At 39.3% G+C, this 23,891-nt stretch overlaps 1 protein-coding gene across 3 annotated transcripts in view; it reads right to left on the reverse strand.

The window, feature by feature from the left end:
• CNTLN (centlein) overlaps positions 1-23,891 on the reverse strand; it is a 172,862-nt gene that overhangs the window by 31,298 nt on the left and 117,673 nt on the right. For all 3 annotated transcript variants that reach the window (XR_014214775.1, XM_082204580.1, XM_082204581.1), the window contains 3 exons: positions 14,071-14,262; positions 2,829-2,926; positions 916-1,042 (listed from right to left, as the gene is read on the reverse strand). Coding sequence is in view for 2 of the 3 variants with exons in the window: in XM_082204580.1 (XP_082060706.1) it covers positions 916-1,042; positions 2,829-2,926; positions 14,071-14,262 (417 nt within the window). In the remaining variant the exon portion in view is untranslated. The remainder of the gene's footprint in view (positions 1-915; positions 1,043-2,828; positions 2,927-14,070; positions 14,263-23,891) is intronic.

Consider the following 23,891-nt stretch of genomic DNA (forward strand, 5'->3'; position numbering starts at 1 on the left):
ATATCACAGCTCTTCAAAACATTGATTTTCTAAAACAGAAACAAAATCAAGGATTCATTTTGCACCTTCCTGGTGTGATTTCCTCTCAACCCCAACCCCCCTCTTTTTGGCTGATGATTTCTTAATGACATCTTATCTCTGACATGGAGGGCAAGAGAGTAGTTCTCTCTGGAACTGACAAGTGCTTAATGGCTGCCGGTGCAGGCTACTTTCAGAGCAACGCAGCCAGCGCCTGATTTTAAAGAGAATCAAAGTAGGGCTCGCCTCGAAAACTATTTCTGCTCTGAGGTTGTACATTGTGAAGCCTCAGGGGTTCCTCCATGCGAGCCCTGTTTGCTGGGAATAAAAGGGTGCTGGGCAGATAGCGTAAGGAAGGCGCAATTTCACTTCTCGTCCCTTTAAGCATCTGCAAAATGCATTAAATATTTAGGGAGAAAACAACTTGCAGAATAGCATAAAATGGAATCATTAAATATATAACAGTGAAAGGGATAACATGTCACTGTTATTATAAAGCTAATTGAAATGTAATCTTTTCTTTCTGCTAGATGTTAGATAGAAAAAAACACATATATTTCACATATCAGGTATTTGAGCTGCATTCTTTTGAAATTAACAAGCACAAGAAAAGCCAGATTCACTATATACCATATGTACACAGCAAACCTTTCATTCTCACATTAAATTATTTTACTGTTTAGATAGCACAAATGTGCTCTCTCTATGTATGAATGGAATTATCATGACTGCTGCAATTAATCAATGAAATCTGATAGCATTTCTAAGTGGATACAAATGCAACACTTTTTAAAAAACAAACAAACAAAACCTCACCAACGGTGTTAATATTTTGATTTTTGTATGTGATGCTCATTTTGGAGGAGGGGGATTAAATACACACAAAACATGACATACCTTTTCTTCAAGAGTTTGTAGTTTTTCATTAAAGCTTTTTTCTTTTTCCTGATTTGCTTTCATGCGCAGCTTCCAATCTTCTATTAAATTCCTTTTCATACTTAGGTCTCTCTCCATTCGAGAAATCCTTCAAATAAGGAGGAATGCAATATACACAGAATTAGGAAACATTACTACTGTGTGCTTATTTTGAATAATTAAAATGTATGACTCTGATGAGTGCTAATCTTTGTACATTTTGCCAGTGCAAAGGAGTTGAAAATCATTCCATTTTTCTACACATATAAAGATACAACAGATAAATTGAAACTCTGTGGACTTCTGAATTGCAAGAACAACATTATTATGCCAGCAATGCAAATACACAGTACTTCCTACAGTTAATCATACTAAGGTGAGCATAGAATTATGAGCAAAGGGAAAGCAGAATATTGCATTATTTTGGTGTAGGCTGACAAAGTGAAGAAGAGGAAGATTGTAATTTACTAAAGTATCAATTTAAAAGTGCAAATATGTGGACTGCCCAGCATGATTGTACACCTTTATTTAGGATGTAGAAAGCTTCATAAGAATAAAAAGGAAGGAATTTAAATACATCTGTGAGTAATATCTGTGGAAAATCAATACGCTGATTTCAAAGACAGCATTGCTTTCACACATAGCATCTCTGAAGGAAATGCAAACTTTTCCATAGCAAATCTGTGGCAAAGGAATTTTAAAAACTGCTGATTGGGTGATATGTGAGACAAACAGGATGCCTATTTCCTTATTACTTGAAACTGTTTTCTTATGGACACAATATTTTATCCAAATAAATCAAATCAGTATGTTGAATATACAGAATACATTGTTGTTGATATCATGTCACATAAAATCAGCAAGAAAACCATGGCATAATAAAAAAGGATAGAAGGAATTTACATTTGAATGGTCACCTAACAGTGTACTGGGAGCAATCAAGTAGATCACCTCCAGCAAAGCGCATTCAGTATTTACTGTATAAAATAATGGTAGGGAACAGTCTTATCTAAAAAATGGAGGTGCTGGGTTCTTTAGCTGCATCTTAAGGCATTAATCAATGAAATATGCATTCCATGAATGTATTTTAAAGATACTCCCGTCTTAAAGGTGAAGGAACCACATCAATAAAATATTTTTTATTTCCAAGATCACACAGTAGTAGGCAGCAGGTTTACTCACTTGCAGGTGTTTCTGTGACTTTAATATTTGACTAGATAATCAATCTACAAATCTATAGTATGCTCTTCTGGAATAAACCAGCATAGTGAAAATACAGTGTTATGTATGCAAAATAAATGAGATGTGATTTTCAAAGTTAATGTTTTTCAGAGTTAAAACTGCAATCCTATAATAAACACTTACCTGGGAGTCAGCCCCACTGAATACAATGGGATGTATTTCTGAGTAAACAGGAATAGGGTTGCAGAGTTAACAAACATAAAAATGAATAAGCCTAACTGCCCTTTTGCACCTTTTACAGATGTAAAACTGGAGATTTAATCCTGTTTAAGCATCTAAACCTTGACTTGTCTTTAAGCCCTTAGGCATTTGTATTTGAAAGATTGCTTTTAGCTACGGTGAGGCAATCATTTAGATTTACATCAAGGGATAAGCAAGCCCGCTCTGCAATCTGAAATGTGACTGTTGATACTCTTTTTGCTATACAGAAATTATAGTCAGTTAACAACTCATCAGTTTTTGTCTTTTGCTTTTAAAGTCATCAGCATGGACTGCTGCAATAGTTTGAAACAGGCATCATAAAGAAAAAAAGAAACTGGATAGAAAATATCCCTTCCAGAAAAATGTCTCTACTTGATCCAAAATTCTGTTAAGTAATTACATTTCTGCCACTGGGGGGAAGCAGACACAATGGAGAAGCAAAGTGAACCTACTTTTCCTGTAGTTCCCGCATCTGTTCTTCTTTTCGCTGGACTTCATATTTCAAAGATTTAATGGTTGATGACTGTTTAGTGATTTCATTATTTGCATTCTAGATTGAATAAAATATTTATTAAAGCCTCAATAGTGTATATTTAGAATTATCGAAAATATAACTCATAATGATCTTGTTTCAAACAAAAAAAAAATTACTGTATAATAGTTTATAGTCTATTTTGATCACTATTAAACAATCATTAGTGTACATCACAGCACAAAAGAATATCTCTTACAGCTTTTGCGCTTAGAAATTCTGCCCTTTAGAAACACTTTGCTAATGTTTCACACTGCTGACTTTATAACCACTAAATGGTTATTTATCAGGGCCAGCCCAGAGGTGGATACATCCCGTCTTATTTGGCAGAAAAAATATTAAACTCTTACGATCGGCTTACAGAAATTTTCCATCAAGTGTGTTTCCTCAAAGGATAGGCTTGGGAAACAAAAGGCATATGTCTGAGAGACCTGTGCTTCTTCTCGGTCTGTGCTTCTCCATGAGACCTATGAGAAACATTACGTAGGAGGAGTTGACCGTATAGATTTTTGGTCTGTTGTCCCATGTCCTCCTTAGGAGTAGTCACACAGGACACCAGCATCTGGTTCACTTCCTCTACTGTTACTATTTTCACCACCAACACATCAGAATTTTAGCAGCCTAAACAAGGATGTCCATAGACCTTGTCTTGTCTATGTATACTACTCGGAAGTAGACAGCACAACTCACTGTACAGAGATGATCATACGGCCTTAAATCGGTTATTTTAGGCAATTCTGGGGGGAAGGGGAATGTCGCAAAAAGAAACCTCTCCGCCGTTTGAAATAATCCTACCATATTTTCCAGAGTGATCAACAGCTAAAATTGGTGGCATGGAACTGCAACAATTAACTTTCATTTCAGAGTATTTCAGAGTAAATGGCATTCTCTTCTCCTCCACCTTTCGATGCAGAAGTGGGAGATGAATTCACTGTAGGTGTGCATTCCTATTTGCAAGTTCAGCCCTTGTTTTGGCCTGGGGAATTTACACATTAGGTGTAAAACTGTGAGCGAAGAGATGGGATAGGCAGTAAAGCCAAACTCTGCTGGAATGTCTCCTGCTCATTGCAGCCTTCTAACTCCCATTAACATTAATGGGAGCCTTGCACATAGTATTCTTCCCCTCAAGGGAAGTATAGACTCTGATGGGTAGAGTATGGGGTAAACTGCAGTTATATTGAGCAGCCTCTTCTGCACTGCTACACCCTTTTACTCACTGGCTTAAAAATAAAATGATAGTTGTTCCTCTAATTAAAATCCAATAATACTGGCAACCCACAGTGCCTTGAAATTCCAACATTTTCTCATGGCAGGGACTATAACGATCCTGTTTTAACATTCATATAATGAAATAAAAATTAAAAGCAGGTTTGCAAAGGATTCAAACGCAACTTGGTAAAGCATGCCAGGAAGTTGAACCTATAATTACTTTTTTCTTAAAAAAAAAATATTAAGGCTGGCTCTGCATGTTCATAAACACAATCATACTGTAAGGGATGAAAAATAATGTCTAGTTTATACTCCTGAGCCACAAAAAGAATGCAAGTCATAATTCTTGCGTTACAGCGCACTTCAACAGGAGCTTTCTTTGGGTAAGGAAAAAGATTTTTCAGAACAGAGCTGCAGTCATTTATTACATTTACCAAAAAAAAAAAAAAAAAAGAGGTGGGGGGGAGGGGGAAGTGAAATGTTTTCATGTGGTCAAAGCATGCCTAGGATTCCAGCAGTTCTGCATTGGGCATGTCACCCCAACCTGAAATGTATGAAGTTTAACCTGAGAATAGTTAAAATGATAGATGGCAGCAGAATAATAACTGAAGTTCCTTAGGCCAACTTGTGCAGCATGACCTTCAGAGGCGTTTACATGTGCCAAGTGAAAGTGGACACTTGTGCGGAACGGGGGCCTCTGCAAAGAGCTACACAGCAGCGCTTGTGTCCAAGGGGGAAAGTCACCACTTCCTGTGGAAAACAACGCTGCAAAAAAGGGGAAAGGAAATGAAGCAAATCTCTTCCAGCCGTGATTGGGTAGGAGTGTTAAGATGCAGGAAGCCTGGTTCTCAAAAACCACTTATTGTGTGGTTAGACTTTGGAATTTGGAAAGGGGGGGGGATACATGAATAAGGTACAATCTCCGACTATTTATCCTTGCAGGGAAAACTGAGGCGCGTGCATAAATGATGATGGTTTTATAACAGGTTCCCAAGAAGTCAGATGCATCGTATAAGTTTATTGCGTTGCTAATAGCTTTCTTAAAATTCTCTTTGCTAAAGTTTTTGGGACAATGCAGGACACACTGAGGGGTGTATTAAGAAGCCACACGGTTCAAACTTTGATATGTGGGTAGCTGTAGCAAATCACCATGTTGTGTTTTTCCATACTGCAGCAAGCTTCCAGGTGTATCCCTTGTAACTGCTTGAAAAGCAAGGCAGTCTTATGAACAATAGGCTATACTAGGAAGCCATGTGGTACAGTGGTGCCTCGCAAGACGAAATTAATCCGTTCCGCGAGTCTCTTCGTCTAGCGGTTTTTTCGTCTTGCGAAGCAACCCTATTAGCGGCTTAGCGCTATTAGCGGTTTAGCGGCTATTAAAGGCTTAGCGGCTATTAATGGCTTAGCGGCTAAAAGGCTATTAGCGGCGTAGAAAAAGGGGGGGGAGCGGAAAAAAATCGGAACACTCGCAAGACATTTTCGTCTTGCAAAGCAAGCCCATAGGGGAAATCGTCTTGCGAAGCAGCTCAAAAACGGAAAACCCTTTCGTCTAGCGGGTTTTCCATCTTGCGAGGCATTCGTCTTGCGGGGTACCACTGTATAAGGATCAGAGTGATAGACTAGGACTGGGGAAACTCCGGTTCAATTCCCCACTCAGCCATGAACCTTACTGGTTGATTTGGCATCAGTCAGCATCTCTCAAACCAGCCTGCCTCCTAGGGTGGTGGTGAGGATTTTTATTTATTTATTTATTTATTTATTTATTTATTTATTGGAAGGGGAGACAAAATATATGCTGCCTTGAGTGAACTGAAGGAAAGGCAGGATATAAATGCAATAAATAATAAAACAATGTTGACCTTGGAAAAGCACTGGGATACTTGATTAGGGTTTTCATGAGTAAGTACTGAGAGACTAATGTAGGGTTCCACTAAAATCTGCTTAACTAAATCAGGAATTAGATTCGAGTAGGTAGCCGTGTTGGTCTGACGCAGTCAATATATATACAGCGGTACCTCGGGTTACATACGCTTCAAGTTACAGACTCTGCTAACCCAGAAATAGTGCTTCAGGTTATGAACTTTGCTTCAGGATGAGAACAGAAATCGTGCTCCGGCGGCGCGGCAGCAGCAGGAGGCCCCATTAGGTAAAGTGGTGCTTCAGGTTAAGAACAGTTTCAGGTTAAGAACGGACCTCCGGAACGAATTAAGTACTTAACCCGAGGTGTGTGTGTGTGTGTATAGTCCAGTAGCATCTTAGAGACCAACTAAGTTTGTTCTTGGTATAAGCTTTCATATCTGAAGAAGTGTGCACGCACACGAAGGCTTATACCAAGAACAAACTTGTTTTAATTTTTTATATAAATCAGGAATGCCATCACACAGTGCTATGAAGGTTAATTTGGCTCCAATTAAATATTTCATTATCTGCCATCCATGAGATAGGAAAATAACATACAAAAATTCACTACTTTGAAATAGTCTGTCCACAAAGATGAAACCATGGGCTTTCCCCTCCACCCTACCCCAGGTTTTTCTTTTTACCAAGAGCAGTCGTCTTGCTCTATCTGAATCCGGATTTTAGTATGTTATTTTCTGAGACCTGTGCATAGTACGGAAGCACTTCTGTGGCTGTCTGGCGCTGGGCTCCCCACCCCTCTCCCTCCCTGCCTTTTGATCAGCACTGGGAAGACAAGAACTTTGTCCTGCCTGCCCTGCCAACGGCTACTGGGGATAGTCTAGGTCCTATTGGAATCCAGCTCACATGAGCCAGCAAGGACAACAGTCAGAGATTATCAGAGCTGCAGTGCAACAACAGTATGGGAGGGGCACCATGTTGGCTACTCCTAGCCTATCCAATTCCAGCTATTCCACAATCTCATCTTGTAGCTGCTAATACAATGCCTATTCCATGTCGCTATCAATATTCAAATATCACAAAACCTTCAGCCTGCATGTACTCTTCCTTTCTGTTTCTCAAACAAGTGCACTCTATGTACTTTTTGATATTGCCAATGTTTCCATTAAGATTAACCTCCATACTGCAATTCTTTTTTTTTATAATGATTTTTATTGCATTTTTTTCCAAATTACAGATAGAACAGAAAAAAGAAATAGCATTAAGAATAAAAAGAAAGAAAAAAAAACAGAAAATCACAACCATTTCAACAACTTATTTCAGATTTCCATCGGACTTCCCCACATCTCCCACATAGTGCATTCTTGACAATAAAGTTATCAGCAAATTATAACCTTATTTCGTGTGTTTCTTTGTATTTTCAATTGCAGTTTAAGTTTAAATCTCATTATTTTCCATTTACTCTAAAAATATAACATATTATCATTTTTACCCATTTAAACTTTGATTCTTTCATAAATATTATCCAATTTCATAAGTAATTAAACTTTCGTTGCTGGGGCTAACATTCCAAGTCATACGGCATCTTAAGATTCATATAACTTATAATACTTTTGCAAATAGTCTTTGAATTTTTTCCAGTCCTCCTCCATTGCCTCTTCTCCCAAATCTCGGATCCTTGCAGTCATCTCGGCTAGTTCCATGTAGTTCATCAATTGCGTCTGCCAGTCCTCCAGTGTGGTCAAATCTTGGGTCTTCCAATGCTTAGCGATAAGGATTCTTGCTGCTGTTGTAGCGTACATAAAAAAGATTCTATCCTTTTTTAACACCTTCTGGCCGACGATGCCCAGAAGGAAGGCCTCCGGTTTCTTGGGGAAGGTGTACTTAAACACCTTTTTTAACTCGTTATAGATCATTTCCCAGAAGGCCTTCAATCTTGGACAAGTCCACCAAATGTGAAAAAATGTCCCCTCAGCTTCCTTACATTTCCAACATTTATTATCGGACAAATGGTATATCTTAGCCAGCTTGACCGGGGTCATGTACCACCTGTATACCATTTTCATAATATTTTCTTTCAGAGCATTACATGCAGTAAACTTCATACCGGTGGTCCATAACCTCTCCCAATCCTCAGACATAATATTATAACCAATGTCCTGAGCCCATTTTATCATCGCTGATTTAACTGTCTCATCCTGAGTGTTCCATTTAAGCAGCAAGTTATACATTCTCGATAATAACTTGGTCTTTGGTTCTAACAACTCTGTCTCAAGTTTCGATTTTTCCACCTGGAATCCTGTTTTTTTGTCTAGCTTAAAGACCTCATTAATTTGGGCATAGTGTAACCAATTTTGCACCTTATCCTTTAATTTTTCAAAGCTCTGCAACCTCCAATTACCTCCAATGTTTTCTATTATTTCCCAATATTTCGGCCAGTAGGCCTCCATATTGGGTTTTTTCCGAGCCTTGGCCTCTATTGGTGATATCCACCTCGGAGTTTTGCTTTCCAATAAGTCTTTGTATTTTTTCCAGACCATATATATTGCTTTTCTGACAATATGGTTTTTAAACATTCCATGTGTTTTTCCCTTGTCATACCACAGATACGCATGCCAACCTAACGAATTATTAAAGCCCTCCAGATCTAGGACATCAGTGTTTTCTAATAGAATCCAATCTTTCATCCAGCAGAAGGCCGCAGCTTCATAATATAACCTTAAGTCTGGCAGGGCAAACCCCCCTCTCTCCTTTGCATCAGTTAGTATTTTAAACTTTATTCGGGGCTTTTTGCCCTGCCAGACAAACTTAGAAATGTCCTTCTGCCACTTTCCAAAACATTCCACTCTGTCCACAATCTGCAGGGCTTGAAACAAAAACAACATTTTTGGCAAAACGTTCATTTTTATAGCTGCAATTCGGCCTAACAAGGATAGTTTCAATCTTGACCAGATTTCTAGGTCTTTTTTAACTTCTGACCAACATTTCTCATAATTATCTTTAAATAAGTTCAAGTTCTTAGAAGACAGATTGACCCCCAGGTACTTCACTTTTTTGACAATGTTTAGTTCTGTTTCCTTCTGAAACCCCTCTGTTTCAGTAACTGTCAAATTTTTCCCTAACACCTTAGTTTTTTGTTTGTTCAACTTAAAACCCGCCACCCGACCAAATTTCTGAATCAATTCCAAAACTCTTTTTGTACTAGATTCTGGCTCCTGTAATGTTAGAACCAAGTCATCTGCGAATGCTTTCAGTTTATATTGTTTCGCTCCGACCCATATTCCTTGTACCTGCCGATCCTTCCTTATCATGTTCAGCAAAACCTCCAGGACTGAAATAAACAATAAAGGGGAAAGGGGGCACCCCTGACGTGTTCCTTTTTCAATATGAAGTTCTTCTGTCACCACATTATTCACTATCAACTTAGCTTTTTGTTCTGAATAGATTGCTTCTATTCCATTCTCAAACCCCCTTCCCACTCCCATCCCTTCCAAATTTTTCTTCATAAATTTCCAAGAAATGTTGTCAAAGGCCTTCTCCGCATCAATAAAAATTAACACTGCTTTAGTGTTAATATTTGTTTGTAAGAGTTCCAGAATATCGATAATATTCCTAGTGTTATCAAACAAATGTCTACCTGGGAGAAAGCCAGCTTGGTCCTTATGGATTACTTCATTTAATACTTTTTTAAATCTATTTGCCAAAATGTCTGCAAATATTTTGTAATCCACGTTTAGGAGTGAGATGGGACGGTAGTTCTTAAGTTGAGTCTTTTCAGTTTCCACTTTAGGTATCAGTGTGATGAATGCTTCTTTCCACGTATCTGGTGCCCTCCCTCCCCCCATAATCTGGTTGCAAACCTCCATTAATGGTTGTATCAAGTAGTCTTTTAACATCCTGTAGTACTTGGAGGTAAGTCCATCAGGGCCTGGAGATTTGCCTAGTTGCATGTTCTGAATGGCATCCTCGATTTCCTGTTGTGTTATTTTACAGTCCAAGATTGATCTCTTCTCTTGAGATAGTTCTGGTAGGCCATTGTCTTTCAGAAATTGTTCTATCTCAGTTGCTTCCTCGGACCCTTGTGTATACAATCTTTGGAAGTATTTCTGGAAACACTTTCTAATTTCTCCCGGTTTCTGAATATTTTTCCCTTCAACTTCTAGATTGGTAACATAGTTTAATTTTTGTCTCTTTTTCAACTGCCAAGCTAGCAGTTTCCCACATTTGTTCGCAGATTCAAAAGATCTTTGTTTCATTTGTTTAATTTTCCATTCCACTTCTTGGTTAATCAATTTCGAATATTGTGATTGATGAAATTTGATTTCTCTTAAAGTCTCTTTTGATTTTGTATTCAATCTTAATTTTTTCTCTCCTTCTCTTATCTTCTCCAATATCTTATCCTTTTTCCCATTCCAGAATTTTTTCTTGATCATATTCTGTTGTATCAGAAACCCTCTCATAACAGCTTTGCTTGCGTCCCAGATTATTCTTTTTTCCACCGAGGTATTCAAGTTAATTTCAAAATAGTCCTTTAAAGCTTTTTGGGCCTTCTTTACAATCTCTTGATCTCTTAACAGGTTGTCATTCATTTTCCATCTGAAGGAATCGGCAGTAGTAAATCTCATTTCCATTTTCAGAGCGTTATGGTCGGAGCAAGTCTTTGGGCAGATTTCTATTTTTGTAGTCTTAGGTGCCAGCCCTCTAGTTGTCCAAATTTGGTCGATTCTTGTCCATGACAGGTGGGCCTCAGAAAAGAAAGTTCCTTCTTTACCTAGGGGGTTTCTCGTCCTCCATAAATCAATTAAATCCATATTGTCAGTTAGTTCAAAGAAAGTTTTTGGTAGTCTTCCATCTTTGGTCAAATTCTGGTTCTGTGACTTATCCATAAGGGTAGAGACAACCCCATTCATGTCTCCCATCATAATGATGTTAGAATAGTCCAGATAGTCCAGTAGTGTCTCATGTAGCTTCTTGTAGAATTCTGATTTCCCCTCATTTGGTGCATAAATTCCTAATATCAAAACTCTCTCTCCTTGAGTCTGTATTTCAATAGCCAGGATTCTTCCTTGTTCATCTTTGAACAAAAATTTTGGTGATAAATTCTCCTTAGCGTAGATCACCACGCCTCTCTTTTTAACTCTATCTGATGAAATAAATTCTTGACCTAGTCTTTTGTTTATTAAGACCTTCCTGTGAAGCCTGGTCACGTGGGTTTCTTGCAAACAAATTATGTCCAAATTTTCTTTCTTTAAAATATGGAAGATCCTTTTGCGTTTTTCCGGGGAATTTGCGCCATTAATGTTCCAACTGTACAGCTGCAGAGACATCCTGTATCAATCTGTTGTTGCTCTTTATGGGGCGTCTTCTTTTTTGTCCAAATCCGAAGGTGGTAGCTCTTTTCCAGACTCTGGTGGTGGCCAAATGGCTGCCGCTCCTTTCTGCAAGTCTTCTCCGTGGTCGTGTAGAAACTTCTGGCTGTCCTCTTTCGTTTTGATTTTAATCTTCTTTCCTTTGTATTTGAATGAAAGGCCTTGTGGAAACTCCCACCTATATGGTAATCCGTTACCTCTCAAAAGTCCGGCTAGGTCAGTATAGTTAGATCTGAGATCCAATAGTTGTTTAGGAATATCCTTGTAAATTTGTGCTCTTCTGTCCTGGATCTCGAGTGCTTTGTTAAAATGTAGGTCAAGTAGCTTGTCTCTCTCCTGCTTAGTCCTTAAAATAATCAAACAGTCTCTAGGCCTGTCCTTCCCGGTAACTCTTCCCAGTCTAAATGCAGTTGTTATTTTAAAATCTGTATCTTCTTCTATACCCCAGAATTTAGAAAATTCTGCTGTCAAGAAGCCAGTCAAGTCCTCTTTCTCAATCTCTGGGATAAAGCGTAATCTTAAATTATTTTCCCTATTTCTCAATTCCACCAAAGACAGGTAGGCCTGCTGGTCAGTGATATGTTTATGGAGCGGCCTTACCTCTCCTTTCAATTCGTCCACTTTCTGAATTGCTTCACCTGCTTTTTCGTTCGCAGCCTCGGCCAATTTCCGATTTTCAGATGTGGCGTCCTTTAGATTTCCAATATCTTGTGCATGCTTAGCCACCTGTTCAGAAAGTTTGGTGATTGAAGATGTGGCTAAGTCAATTTTTGCAGTTTGATCATCCACTTTTTTATTCAAAATTGCAAATTGTTGTAACATTTCCTGTAAAAGAGTGCTAGAACCCCCAGCTGCCATATCCTCAGTTGTTGACTGTTCAGCTTCCTTAGATGGGGGTGTTGGTGATGGTACAGCCTGTAGGACAGCAGGGACTGAAGATCTACGAGCCTGGGAAATCAGAGTTGTTTGTACCAATTGGCCTTTCCCTGCTTTCGACGCAGCTCTTGTTTTTACTCGGTCACTCATTCCACACCTGTCTTTGGATTCAAGGTCAAGCTGTCAAAAATTCCATGGGAAAGACAGGCCTCAGAGTGAATAACCAAACCACAGAGAGTCAAAACAAAGTTAGTTCTCAGGAAATTGTAAGTCCCAAACTCCACTAGAGGGAGTATTGTTACAGTTCAGGAAAGAAGAAACAGAGTTTCAGTCGCCATTAAAGTTCCTGCAATTAAGTAAATTAACAGTAATCTTTAGAGAAGACCTTTTCCCTCTGGCAGAGCCCTCTCAATGTTGCCACAGTAGTTTCTCTGGAGGTGCAAGATACAGTTGTTTAATTGTATCCCCCAGTGATGCCTCTAAGTATCCATTTCAACTTTGTATGTGTATCCGCAAAACAGCCTTTTGCCCGCTGCAAGTCCGGGACTGGGGTTTTTAAAGTCTTTAAAATTTTAAAGGTCCAGCAGAGGAGAAAGTCCCCAAGTAGAATAAACACAATAGCAAGAAAATAAAAGTAACTTGCCTTTCCCTTCAGTTTCTGACTTCTCCAGACGTATGATGTTTCCCGTTTTAAAGCCCTTTTGTGCTGCTTCCAGCTTGTCAGTTCCTTTGCCTTTGATCACTAAGCACCACCGGGAGACGGACTTCCTTTTTCTCGTCTCCCATTTTCAGCCAAATTCATGAATTTGTAATCCAATTTTAAATAACTCTTACTCACGAGTAGTTGATTTGTAATCCAATATTAAGGAAGAAAGGTCGGCGCTCATCCGTAACAGCCGCGCGGCTTCACTCCCGCAGAAAGAGCGATGAATCCACAGCACCGCTTCCCCTCCGCGCTTCCGGAGCCCCTTACGGGGTTCCTTCTTCGTTTCGGGGGTCGCTCTAGGTGCCCGCCGGATCCCACGGCCACGAGCTCGCTCTGCTCGTGGTTTATCTTAGTGGGTCGTCGCTTTGCCGCAGCGAACGACCCTTTTCTGCGGAGCCCCTCTTCGCAGCGCAAAGAGGACCGCCATTACTCGTTTCGCGCCGCCTCCATACTGCAATTCTAACTCCCTCCAAGAAGTCAGGGATGCAAAATAATCATTGTGATAAATGTGATTGGTGGAGTCATGCTGGTTTTTTAAATGTTCACCAATACTGTTGAAAGTCGATAGCATTTTCCAATTAGGCTTGAGGCTTTCCCAGAAACATTAGAAAGACTTTCAGACAGGTGTTCCAGAAAGGAAGAAGTTTCTGGTAGTGAACAGCAACAGAGGGTTGAAGAGAATATGACTACAGGGACCTCTTTCTCCTAGATTATATTTTCATACTGTCACAAAATGCAAGGAGGTCACTATCCTTTCAAACTGCCATAATAGTGATTTATATCCTTCATAGGACACACACACCCAGTGAATATAGCAATTTTAAATCTCACTTCTTATACTGTAAGGACTGGAATCATATGATTTGTCTTAAACACAGCCTAACACTTTCAACAAGCCAGATTTAATTATAGTCCTGAATCTGATTTATTTTCTCTAATCTTTGAACAGATGAAGCGAGCCAGTTCAATTTCATCTGACTGAATGTTAAGTTATTCTTATTTAATTATGGTTGTGTGACCATCATTTAATAGCACGTTTACCTAAACCGCAAGATGCATTTTATTTTTGGTCTTTCAGCGCTTGATACTCTCTTTAGGACATAAAAGTGCAAATTTCATAATAATTTCATAACGTGGACTGTCACCTTCAGTTTACACTGCAGCTGCTTCATTTCCAAATCTACATTCTTTAATGGAGTTGCTGGTGTCATTCCAGTAGGGCCAGATGTCACAGGAGACAGACCCTCTCTCATTTTCATAGACTGGGTCAGGTGGTCCAACTTCCCTTGTAAATCTGATTTTTCTCGCTGCAACTCAGTCAGGTTGGACGTCAGTGTCTGTTTTCCAAAGAAAGTAATAATAGCGACAGTTGTGTTCAATATGCAATAGAGACCAACGTGCTATATAATTTTACAGTTTAGCATTACGAAACACAACATATGCACCGTGCATTGTCCAAATTGCAAATGGGTTGGCTGATTTCACTGGTTGCAAAACAGACACAAACATATTAAAGAGGAAGAGAGAAAGGAGACAGGCTGCCTTTGGTGATATTTGCCCATCAAAGAGGAGAGGAAAATGATGCTTTAAAGAATAGTTAGTACTGTTCCCCACTGCCACTGATATTCCTTGTGATGTGTATGTGAAAACAGTGAAATATTCTCAGATTTCACTTTATGTAGGAAATGTGGATTGAATGTAATGGCCGCTGGAATAAGTTCACATGAATATTCTATTGACAAATGCTATGGAGCAGTGTGCTTTGACTTATTAGGTTTGTAGGACTTGTGGAGGTTAAAGCAAAATAGACCATATGCACTGCAGAACTTCTGTTTGGCTGGTCTTTATGTTGTTGCTTCTTCCGTTCCTCATGTACACACAAGAGCCAGGAAACCACAAATTCCATAACCTTGACCCTGGGGCTGATGTACTTAACTGGTAAAAGCCAAGCTGGAGCACGACAAGATAGCAGATGTTAGTTGTTTATTCCACTGGGTAGGTCTTACCACCCAACACTGCAGCCAAAATGCTTCTCATTTAGCAACATAAATGTTAAGTCCAATTAGCAGATGAGGCTTGTTAGGGATTTAGTTCATATGAATAGCAAGCAAATAAACTATTTCAGTCTTACTGAACTTGACTGACAACGGATCAGGAGCATTTATGCGATGTGAAATGGTGCTGCAGCGTGCGTCTTAAAATGGTAAAATGAAGTATTCAGTATTTACCTTAATTTTGCTATGCTGTGGAATATAGGAACATGTTTTATTCTGTAATAGCTGGAATAATCTTTTACCAGACTGTAGTCAGCAGAAAGCCACCAAGCTTTTAATGGCATAACAGCCGAAGGCTCCTTAAGAGCTCAACAATAGTACTATTTTAATATTCCAAAGATGCTTATAATATGGTAGTTTAACATAAGGAACAATTAGACAAAATGGTATTGCAATCTCTCAGAGGAGCAAAAAACTTCCCTTGTGAAGACTCCCAATTAGACACTGCAAAAGATGCTACCATTTAAAACAGCTAGCTGTAGCTACTTTATATTTTGTACTGAAATAAGGAGATAAGAAACAGATACACTATAATGTTAATCTGAAGGTAGAAGGCAGGAAATAGAAGAAAGGACTTAGGAGGCATTCACAAAAGCAAAGAATGTAGACAGGAAAAGGGAACATTAAAAAAAGAATTGGAAGGAAATATTGGGGCGTTATTAAAACAGACAATGAGCTGCCCCAGAGAAAAACTGGGAGGCAGTGGGTTTGCCCAACATTTATTTTCTCCACAAAGCCTTAAGACTCATGTATTCATTTCTTGCTCCTTTTCACTGATGTCTTCACTAAATTTGCCATGTCTCTCGCTTTAAAACATCAGGACACCTGATAATGTTCATATTTTATCATTTAAATCATTTGTGTGTGCGCATGTGTGTATATCTCCTGTTCTCTACTACTGAACCTGAAAGACTAGAAGAAGATGGGGAATCACAGGGCTCGTTTAAAATAGGGCAGTGCTTTCTTTTGAGCTGAATAATTTTACTGTGGGGTTGATGGAGGTATGTGTACAATATATGATCAACATAATATGTCTGGTGTCAGACGTGTTGCGCCGGCTGGGGTACTTTGCTCACCTTTGGTCCCCACCCTCATTCAGCTCTCTCACCTGTGGCTCCTAGAAGCTGTCAGCATGTGACAGCAGCCACACAGACCGGGAATGGCTTCAGCAGGCTGGCTAACCCAGGTGAAGGTAGCTGATGGGTCTCAAACCCTCAGTGAGTTAGGGACTTCCCCTGCATGCAAAGATAGGGTCCGGTTGATTGACCCACAGTGGGTCTAACAGCACGTGCTGTAGAGGGAAGTGAGTAGCAGATGGCACTCATCAACAAGGAAAGGGAGCCCATCTAGGAGAAAGAAAACCCTGATCCTAAACCTCTCTGCCTTGTGGGATATCTTCAAAAGAAGAAAAGGCAAATGAGTAAACCCTACACAAATCTGGAGTGGAGTCACTAAGACTGTTGCATGACACTTTGTACGCCTCCTTCCAGCAACTCCTGCAGCCAAGCTGGTGCCAAACGTATTGTTCTGCTTTCCTTTGAACCACATCAGTGAGGCAGAGATGGGGGTCTTGTCATTGGGCAGCCTAGAATCTCCATACACAATGCCCTGGCTTGAGCCCTGGTGGGTCACTTCAGTGCTGCTAACACAGTAGTTTGACTTCACCCCCAGAGGCACACTCTCAAGACAGATGGATTCCAACAACAATTCACACTCTAATTTACTTTGTATGATCCTGTGTATATGACACACACCATGTGGGCTGGAGTCGATAGGAGCTGTAGTCCGGGGGCACCAGGTTGGAGAAGGGTAACATACACATAATTATGTTGAAAGCAATGAAGACATTAACTATCAATTGTAAAAGAAACCAACTTTTCCCTAAAAGCTTTAAGCAAAAAACCCACAACTGTTTAATATGAGACTGAAAAACACTGAAACATAACCTATACTCTAGTCACCCCAAAAGCCTCTCCAAGCGTCAAGACCCTAATTTACTTAATGACACAATCAGTGGCCCAGATCCATCAAAGTGAGTCTCAACAAGGCTTCTTCAACCTTGGGTCTACACATGTGCTTGGACCAGAACCCCAGCTATCACTAATAATTTTGGCTGGAGCTGATGGGAGGTCCACATGCTCCTCTGAGAACCACTGAATACATCTTATTAATTAGGTCCTTGTACCAAGTTCCAAAGCTAGGGGAGCAATGAGAAGTAGTGTCGTAGGCTGTTCTCCAGTATGGAAGTGCTCTTCCAGAGCATACAACCTACTTGTCTAAGCTAGCCTTTACAGCTCAAGAGTCAAGAAAGCTTGGGGAAACTTCACTGCATTTGAATATATTTTGTTATGTTCTGATGGATGGTGTTTGCTTTTGTAATCTGCTCTGAGCCTTTGAGAAAGGATAGCTTGTAGATCTAGAATCACAGAGTTGAGGTGCCTTCTGTTCAGATCTGTCACTCTAGATCTAGTCTTCCCTATCTCAAGGGCTCTGGACAGGTAACAAAAGCACCTTCCAGAAGAATTGGAACTAAATATATAAATAGCTATCGATTTATAGTAAAAATGATCTTCATGTCTACCCTATTTATATAAACTTGTAATAGCATTAAAATAGACCTTTCATATAGTACATACCTTGGGAATACTCTTTTAGCACTTAATGATAGGTCATGTTATAATTTAGATTAGACAAAGAAAGGACTGGCACGTTAGTATTAAAAACATAGTAGGGGGTGGTAGCTGAGGGCTTCTGCTTAATCAAGATAATCAAGATACACTTCTTTGCTGATCTGATGAACTCAGTAGATAATAGCAAAAGCCAGCAGATGTATGGATAAGCTGACTGAAGTTAGTGTAAACAGCATGTATTATTCCAAAAACTCTCTAGGTAACTGGCAGCAGGTTAGGATAGCAGCTGTAGACAAAAAACCATCCAAATTATTTTCTGTAGATATACTTTTAATAGTGATCCTCAGAGGATTTTAATTACCTGTGTGTGTGTTTTATATTGTCCAGGAGCAACAGCAAAACCATAATTAAGGTACTAGAATTTAAATTGGAGACAGTGATATTATTAAGTAAAATGCCTTAAAAACTGACTCGATGCAGTAATGCTTTGTAAAAAGCTTCTGCATAACTGAGTATGTCTGTAGGGTTTTCTTGTAGATCAGCCTTTCCTCTAAGCTCTCAAATAAACTATTTTACCAAAGGCTTCACCCCGAGAAGAAAGGCTTTAGTTTAGAATCATATCTTTGTGTAGTAGATTACACTGCTGTTATATCGTGTTCTAAGAAACGTTGGAGAAAAATAATTTAACCAAATGCCACATTCTGTGTCATGCACCCCTCTTCTGACATCTTTATGAAAATAATTGTCTGAAATGGAAAATTGTAGTGTTTTTTTTAAAAAAAAGAACATAAGAAAAGCTCTGCTTTGATCAGCCAAAGCAAAGGCCTGTCTAGTCTTGCAGTCACAGTGGCCAGTCAGATACCCATGGAAAGCCCACAAGCAGAATCTGAGTTTGTCTCATGTGGTCCTGGCCCAACCATTTAGGCTCAGGACCACAATACCCCAAGGACCGCCTCTCTCCATATGAACCTACTTGGACCCCGAGATCCATCATTTGAGGCCCTTCTTCGCGTGCCACCTCCACGAGAGGTCCAGAAGGTCTGGCAACACAAGAACAGGCTTTTTCTGCAGTGGCTCCCCATTTATGGAATGCTCTCCCCAGGGAGGCTCGCCGGGTGCCTTCATTATACACCTTCAGGAACAAGGCAAAACGTTCCTCTTTAACCAGGCCTTTGGCTGGTTGACATCCAATCCCCTTTTAAAATGTGTTGTGGAGGGGGGATTACTGGGTTGTTGTTTTTGTTTTTATTATGTATTTTGCGTTTTTATACTGTGATTTTATGTTGTATACCATGTGTGGGAATAGGACAGTATACAAATAATAAACACACAAAAAATATGCTTTAGTCTCATTGAAACTAATGAAATAAACCACCCAAACCACATAAGCTATCCAGAGGGCACTATGCTGCCTACCCCTGCTCTAAGGTATGTTTGATCTTTACAATGATAATACATTTACCAACACACTAAAAGCAATGTATTACAGGGAGAGTTCGGGGAGGTCATTGCACCTAAGTTTTTATTTGATCAAAGCGCTCCATCTGTAGTTGTAGCCTCCAGCATTATGCGACTGAAAGCACAATGCTCCCCTTCAAAACATTTAGCTACCTTAGTGTATGTTATGAAATTCCCATCAACATCTGAGCATATTCCAATGCTGAGAGTGTAATTTCTCTGGTCATTCGATTTTCCTCCAGAGATTATCCTACTGACTCCTCCAGCATCACTTATACCCAGTCCTCTCTAGTTGACATCGCAGCTCAGATCATCTGTGCGGCATACGAAGGGAATGCCAAAGAGGAACTGAGAGACTGAAAGTAGTTTTTATGGGGACAGGAAGGATGCAAGGCAGGCTGGAATGGCTAAGTGTTGCGGCAGTTATAAATTTATACAGAACTCTGCAAAATTATAGCACCAAATGGGACTAGGTAAGTATACCCATGGTCTTCTATTTCTTGCAGATTTGGAGCTTCATATAGGTAAAATATTTATGAAAAACATATGGGACATCAGGCCACTACTGCCTTCAGATAAGAGGCTATAATAATTTAATAACTTGGAATTCCAAGATGCATATTATTTTTCATGCAAGGAAAGGAAAGAAAGGAAGACTTTCTTCTACCACATAACTACATGGAGAAAAATGGAAATGAGAAATGGCCACCTTGTCAGATAAGACGGACAGAGCAGGGAGGGAAAGAATATCCTTAGTTGCTCAGTTTCGTAAGAGCTGCCAAGATTACACATTTATAAACTATTTCCAGATAGTTACTGAAAGATAACAGTGTATTTCGCAAAATGTCAAGCAAATGAAGGTAATACAGAGGACTTTTTAACGAGTACTTTAGCTAGTTGCTAGACTTCATCAGCCTTTAGAGACCATTAAGTACCCTTTGGTTAATTGGCCAGTGGTAGATTAATCTTTTATTCCAGCAGCACTGTTTTAACACCCCTTGCACTCTGTCAGAGTAGCAGCTGAATGACAAAATAATATTGTGCATGAATAATAAGCAGAAAAGTTAAATTAACATTTCATATTTCATATGCCATACCTGTATGTCAGCGAGAGAAAAACTTTATTTTCAAGTCCCTGACATTCAACTCTTTTTTTAAAGCAATCCAATGTTGACATCTCATTGAGTTGAATCTTCCTAATTACTGCTAATTGCCTATCAAGATTTTGCTCCCCTTGAAGTTCAGTTGTCTAGTATAAATGAACACTGCTCTAGCGCATGCTGCATAGACAGCCATGACACTTGAGGTGTGCAACATTATTATGAGGTCATACTAAATATGGTTTGCAATTAACAAAGCAGCTTTTAAAGATGCTTAAAGGTACCGAAAATGCCAATCTCTAATGAAGTGTTTAAACTACATCCCAACAGAGAAATAGAGGTATGTTCCTGTTGATAATACTGCTTTTTGCCTTAAAAAAATAATAATAATTTGTAAGTATTTTTTCCTGCCAATGGGATTCACACTGTAGTTTCAGTTCAAAAGATCACACTAACACGTTTTGAGGAAGATTTTGCAAACTTTCACCTCACGTGCGGAAATTAAATGCTGAAACTTATGACAAATTCTGTTATTATTATGTTCTTATATATAATAAAAGTCTCAATTAGGCAACACATCAAAAAATGTGTTAAGCAGACCACCAACTGAAGATGACCCATCTAAAGAAGTCATCCATTAAGAAAATAATCCTGAAATTATCTCTCAAAGCGTCTCCTCTCTCTCCCTGCTTTTCAAATAGGGCCAAATCAAGTTCTTGATTGTAGCTTCATACATTAGGGCACTGAAGGGAAGTTTAGGAACGGCAGAGCAAACTAATGTATGGCATTAATACATTTATGTATGTTCCACGATTGTGCAAACTTGTAGTTTTAAAAATCAAAACACCGTGTGTACACTTCTTATGAACTGCTAGCTTCTGAGTGTTAGCAGAAAGGAACATCAATAAACTAACAAACTAATTAATGTAATAAAACTAATTGTAAGTTGCTGATTACCAGAGATAAATATAAATTAAACCAGTATCCCACAGAGCTAGAATTCTTTCAGATGAATTGGGCCAATGAATTCATCATAGTTACTGTGAACTGTTTACTTGAATGCACAAGTGACCAGCGGCACAAGGCTCTTCTGCTCCTTTTAAGAGGGCATTTCGGTAGTGGTGCCCACCCTGTGGAATGCCCTCCCATCAGATGTCAAGGAAATAAAACAACAATCTTTTAGAAGACATCTGAAGGCAGCCCTGTTTAGGGAAGTTTTTAATGTTTGATGTCTTATTGTGCTTTTAATTCTGTTGGGAGCTGCTCAGAGTAACTGGGTAAACCCAGGCAGATGGGCAGGGTATAAATAATAAAATTATTATTATTGTTGTTGTTGTTGTTGTTGTTGTTGTTATTATTATTATTATTATTATTATTATTATTTAGAATTTATATAAGCATATAAATCTGGCTATAGACATTATTGTATTTATCTCCTGCATACATTTCCTGTAATCCAAGTACAGGCAACCCCCAAATTATGCAGGGGTTGCGTTCTGGGTGATCATGTGTGATCATGCCCACCTCATTATGCTCCCATTCTACCTTCTTCTAGGTCCAAAAGGACCCACCAATTGGCAGTCACATGACAATTGGACACACCTAAAATGGTCGCTGACTGTAGATGTATAATCACACATTTGGTTCTGGCTTATTGAGTGAACTTTTATAGTATCTTTTATACAAAACCAAATATGTACACTTATGTGAACACAGGCAAATGCGATACCTCTATGCTCACTGTCCCTTATAAGGTCAAAATCCTGTGGTAGGCACCAATGTGCCACTTAGGCAGGACACGAGAGGATATCTTTGGATGTTACATTACAGTTCAGTTGCCCTGCCGTTGCTGCTCACACCAAATATTGGAGGAAGGAAAACAACAGGTTCAGAATGGCAAAATTAGGTTAGCACATCTCAAAGTAGAGGCTGGCTTTACTACGTTATTATCCAGCATCTTGCCACATCTAAGTGCTGTAAATGAAGTACTTATATGAGAGCCAGTCAGGGAATTTCACAGCCCCTACAGCTCATTACAAATTTAACAGCAGCAATGCTCAGTATTGATGTTTCAGGTAACACACAAATATACTCATTGTGGAATGGGCGTTGGAAGCTTCCATCTGTTTTCCACATAGCTAACAAAAATATGGAGAAACAGACATTAACATAATAGTAACATAATATTAAGGTTTTTTAAAAAAATTGCTTCTGATTATTTAAATTGAATGTAACCAAAGGATATAGTCTTCCAAATGACTTTTTACATGCACAAAAAAAATAAGGGAATGCTGAAAATTCATTTGCAGCATTAAGTTCTCTTTTAGGAGTGGAAGCAGCATTTTCTCTAAACTCTTCTTGTGCAATGAGTACAATAGAAAAATATACAATATTCCCCCCTTTTCTTTTGCTTCTGTGCAGCTCAGGCATTTCACTGCCTTCTTCTTCAGCTGTAATAACGTTACACTGCATGGAATGTAGGAAGCTGTCTCCTATCAATGGCCCACGAAGCTCAGAATTATAGGTATTTACTTACTGGCATGAATCCTGTACCCTTTAGCCAAAAAGCCTCTCAAAGCAGCTTACAGAACAGTGGTCTCTCCTAAACTTACCTGGAAATGCTGGGAATTCAGCCCAAGATCTTTTGAAATGAAAAACGTTGTGTTCTAGGACTGAGCTATTGTTAATTTTCTCAATAATTTTTAACACAAGTAAACGTATACATACTACTGAGAAATCATGATAATAATAACACTTCTGGACAAAAGTAAGTGGCTATTAACTGCTGGAGAAAGTACAAAGCTCTATATATCTTTGACTTTCGTTCATACTAAAATGGTGAGAATAAAACAAGATACCAAGCCACATAAGATGTTCTGGATTTTTGCTACCATTATCCTGAAATCTGTGACTGTTCATTAAAAATGCTTTGAGACCTTACTCCTGAGGTCCCCAATCCCATCAAACCTGTAAACGCAAGTGAAAATTAAAATGGACACAATCATTTTCTTGTTAATTCTGCATCTGTTGTTCTCACTTTTAAAGGACTCCTGTTTATCCAACAGCTTGAGGAAACCATTTAAATTTTTCACCCGTCTCCTGCAACGTGGAAAGGCCTGCGACAGTAAGCAGAATCTCACCAGGGCTAATAGGGAGGGAAGCCAGGCACACTTCCACTGGCAAATTATAGTTGCCAATCCTGGCCACAATATTGTTGTCAAACTCCACCTGTGCCTTCAGTTACCAGGCTTTTCAAGATTGTACTCTGGCTCAGTGCTGATGAGCCATTTGGCTCTGAGCTACAGAATTAGCTCTCTGAGCAACTTAGCCTGCTCCCCGCTGAGTGCTTACATTGTCAATCTTTATCTCCTATCAAAGAGAGGGTCTGCCTAAATGGTTCTATGAACACTTCATGTGCCGAACTACATTCAGGCTGGGAGGGTGCTCTTTATGGACTTGGCAGGGGATTTGATGGTGGGAGGAAATCACTCGGCAATGGATAAAAATCACTGCATGCACCGAAGTGCTACGATACAGTTTAGAAAACATCCGTACAGGCCAAACTAATGGCGCTCAAGTAACGACCAAGAGTGAAGGCTGTATGCAATGAAATCAAATCTTTCCCAAGCCATAAACTCACTAAGGGGGAAGGAAGAATACTCAGTGTCCAATATTCAATACAGTGATACCTTGGGTTACATACGCTTCAGGTTACAGACTCCAC

Source organism: Podarcis vaucheri (assembly GCF_965113315.1).
Source record: "Podarcis vaucheri genome assembly, chromosome: 17".
Classification (NCBI taxonomy): domain Eukaryota; kingdom Metazoa; phylum Chordata; class Lepidosauria; order Squamata; family Lacertidae; genus Podarcis; species Podarcis vaucheri.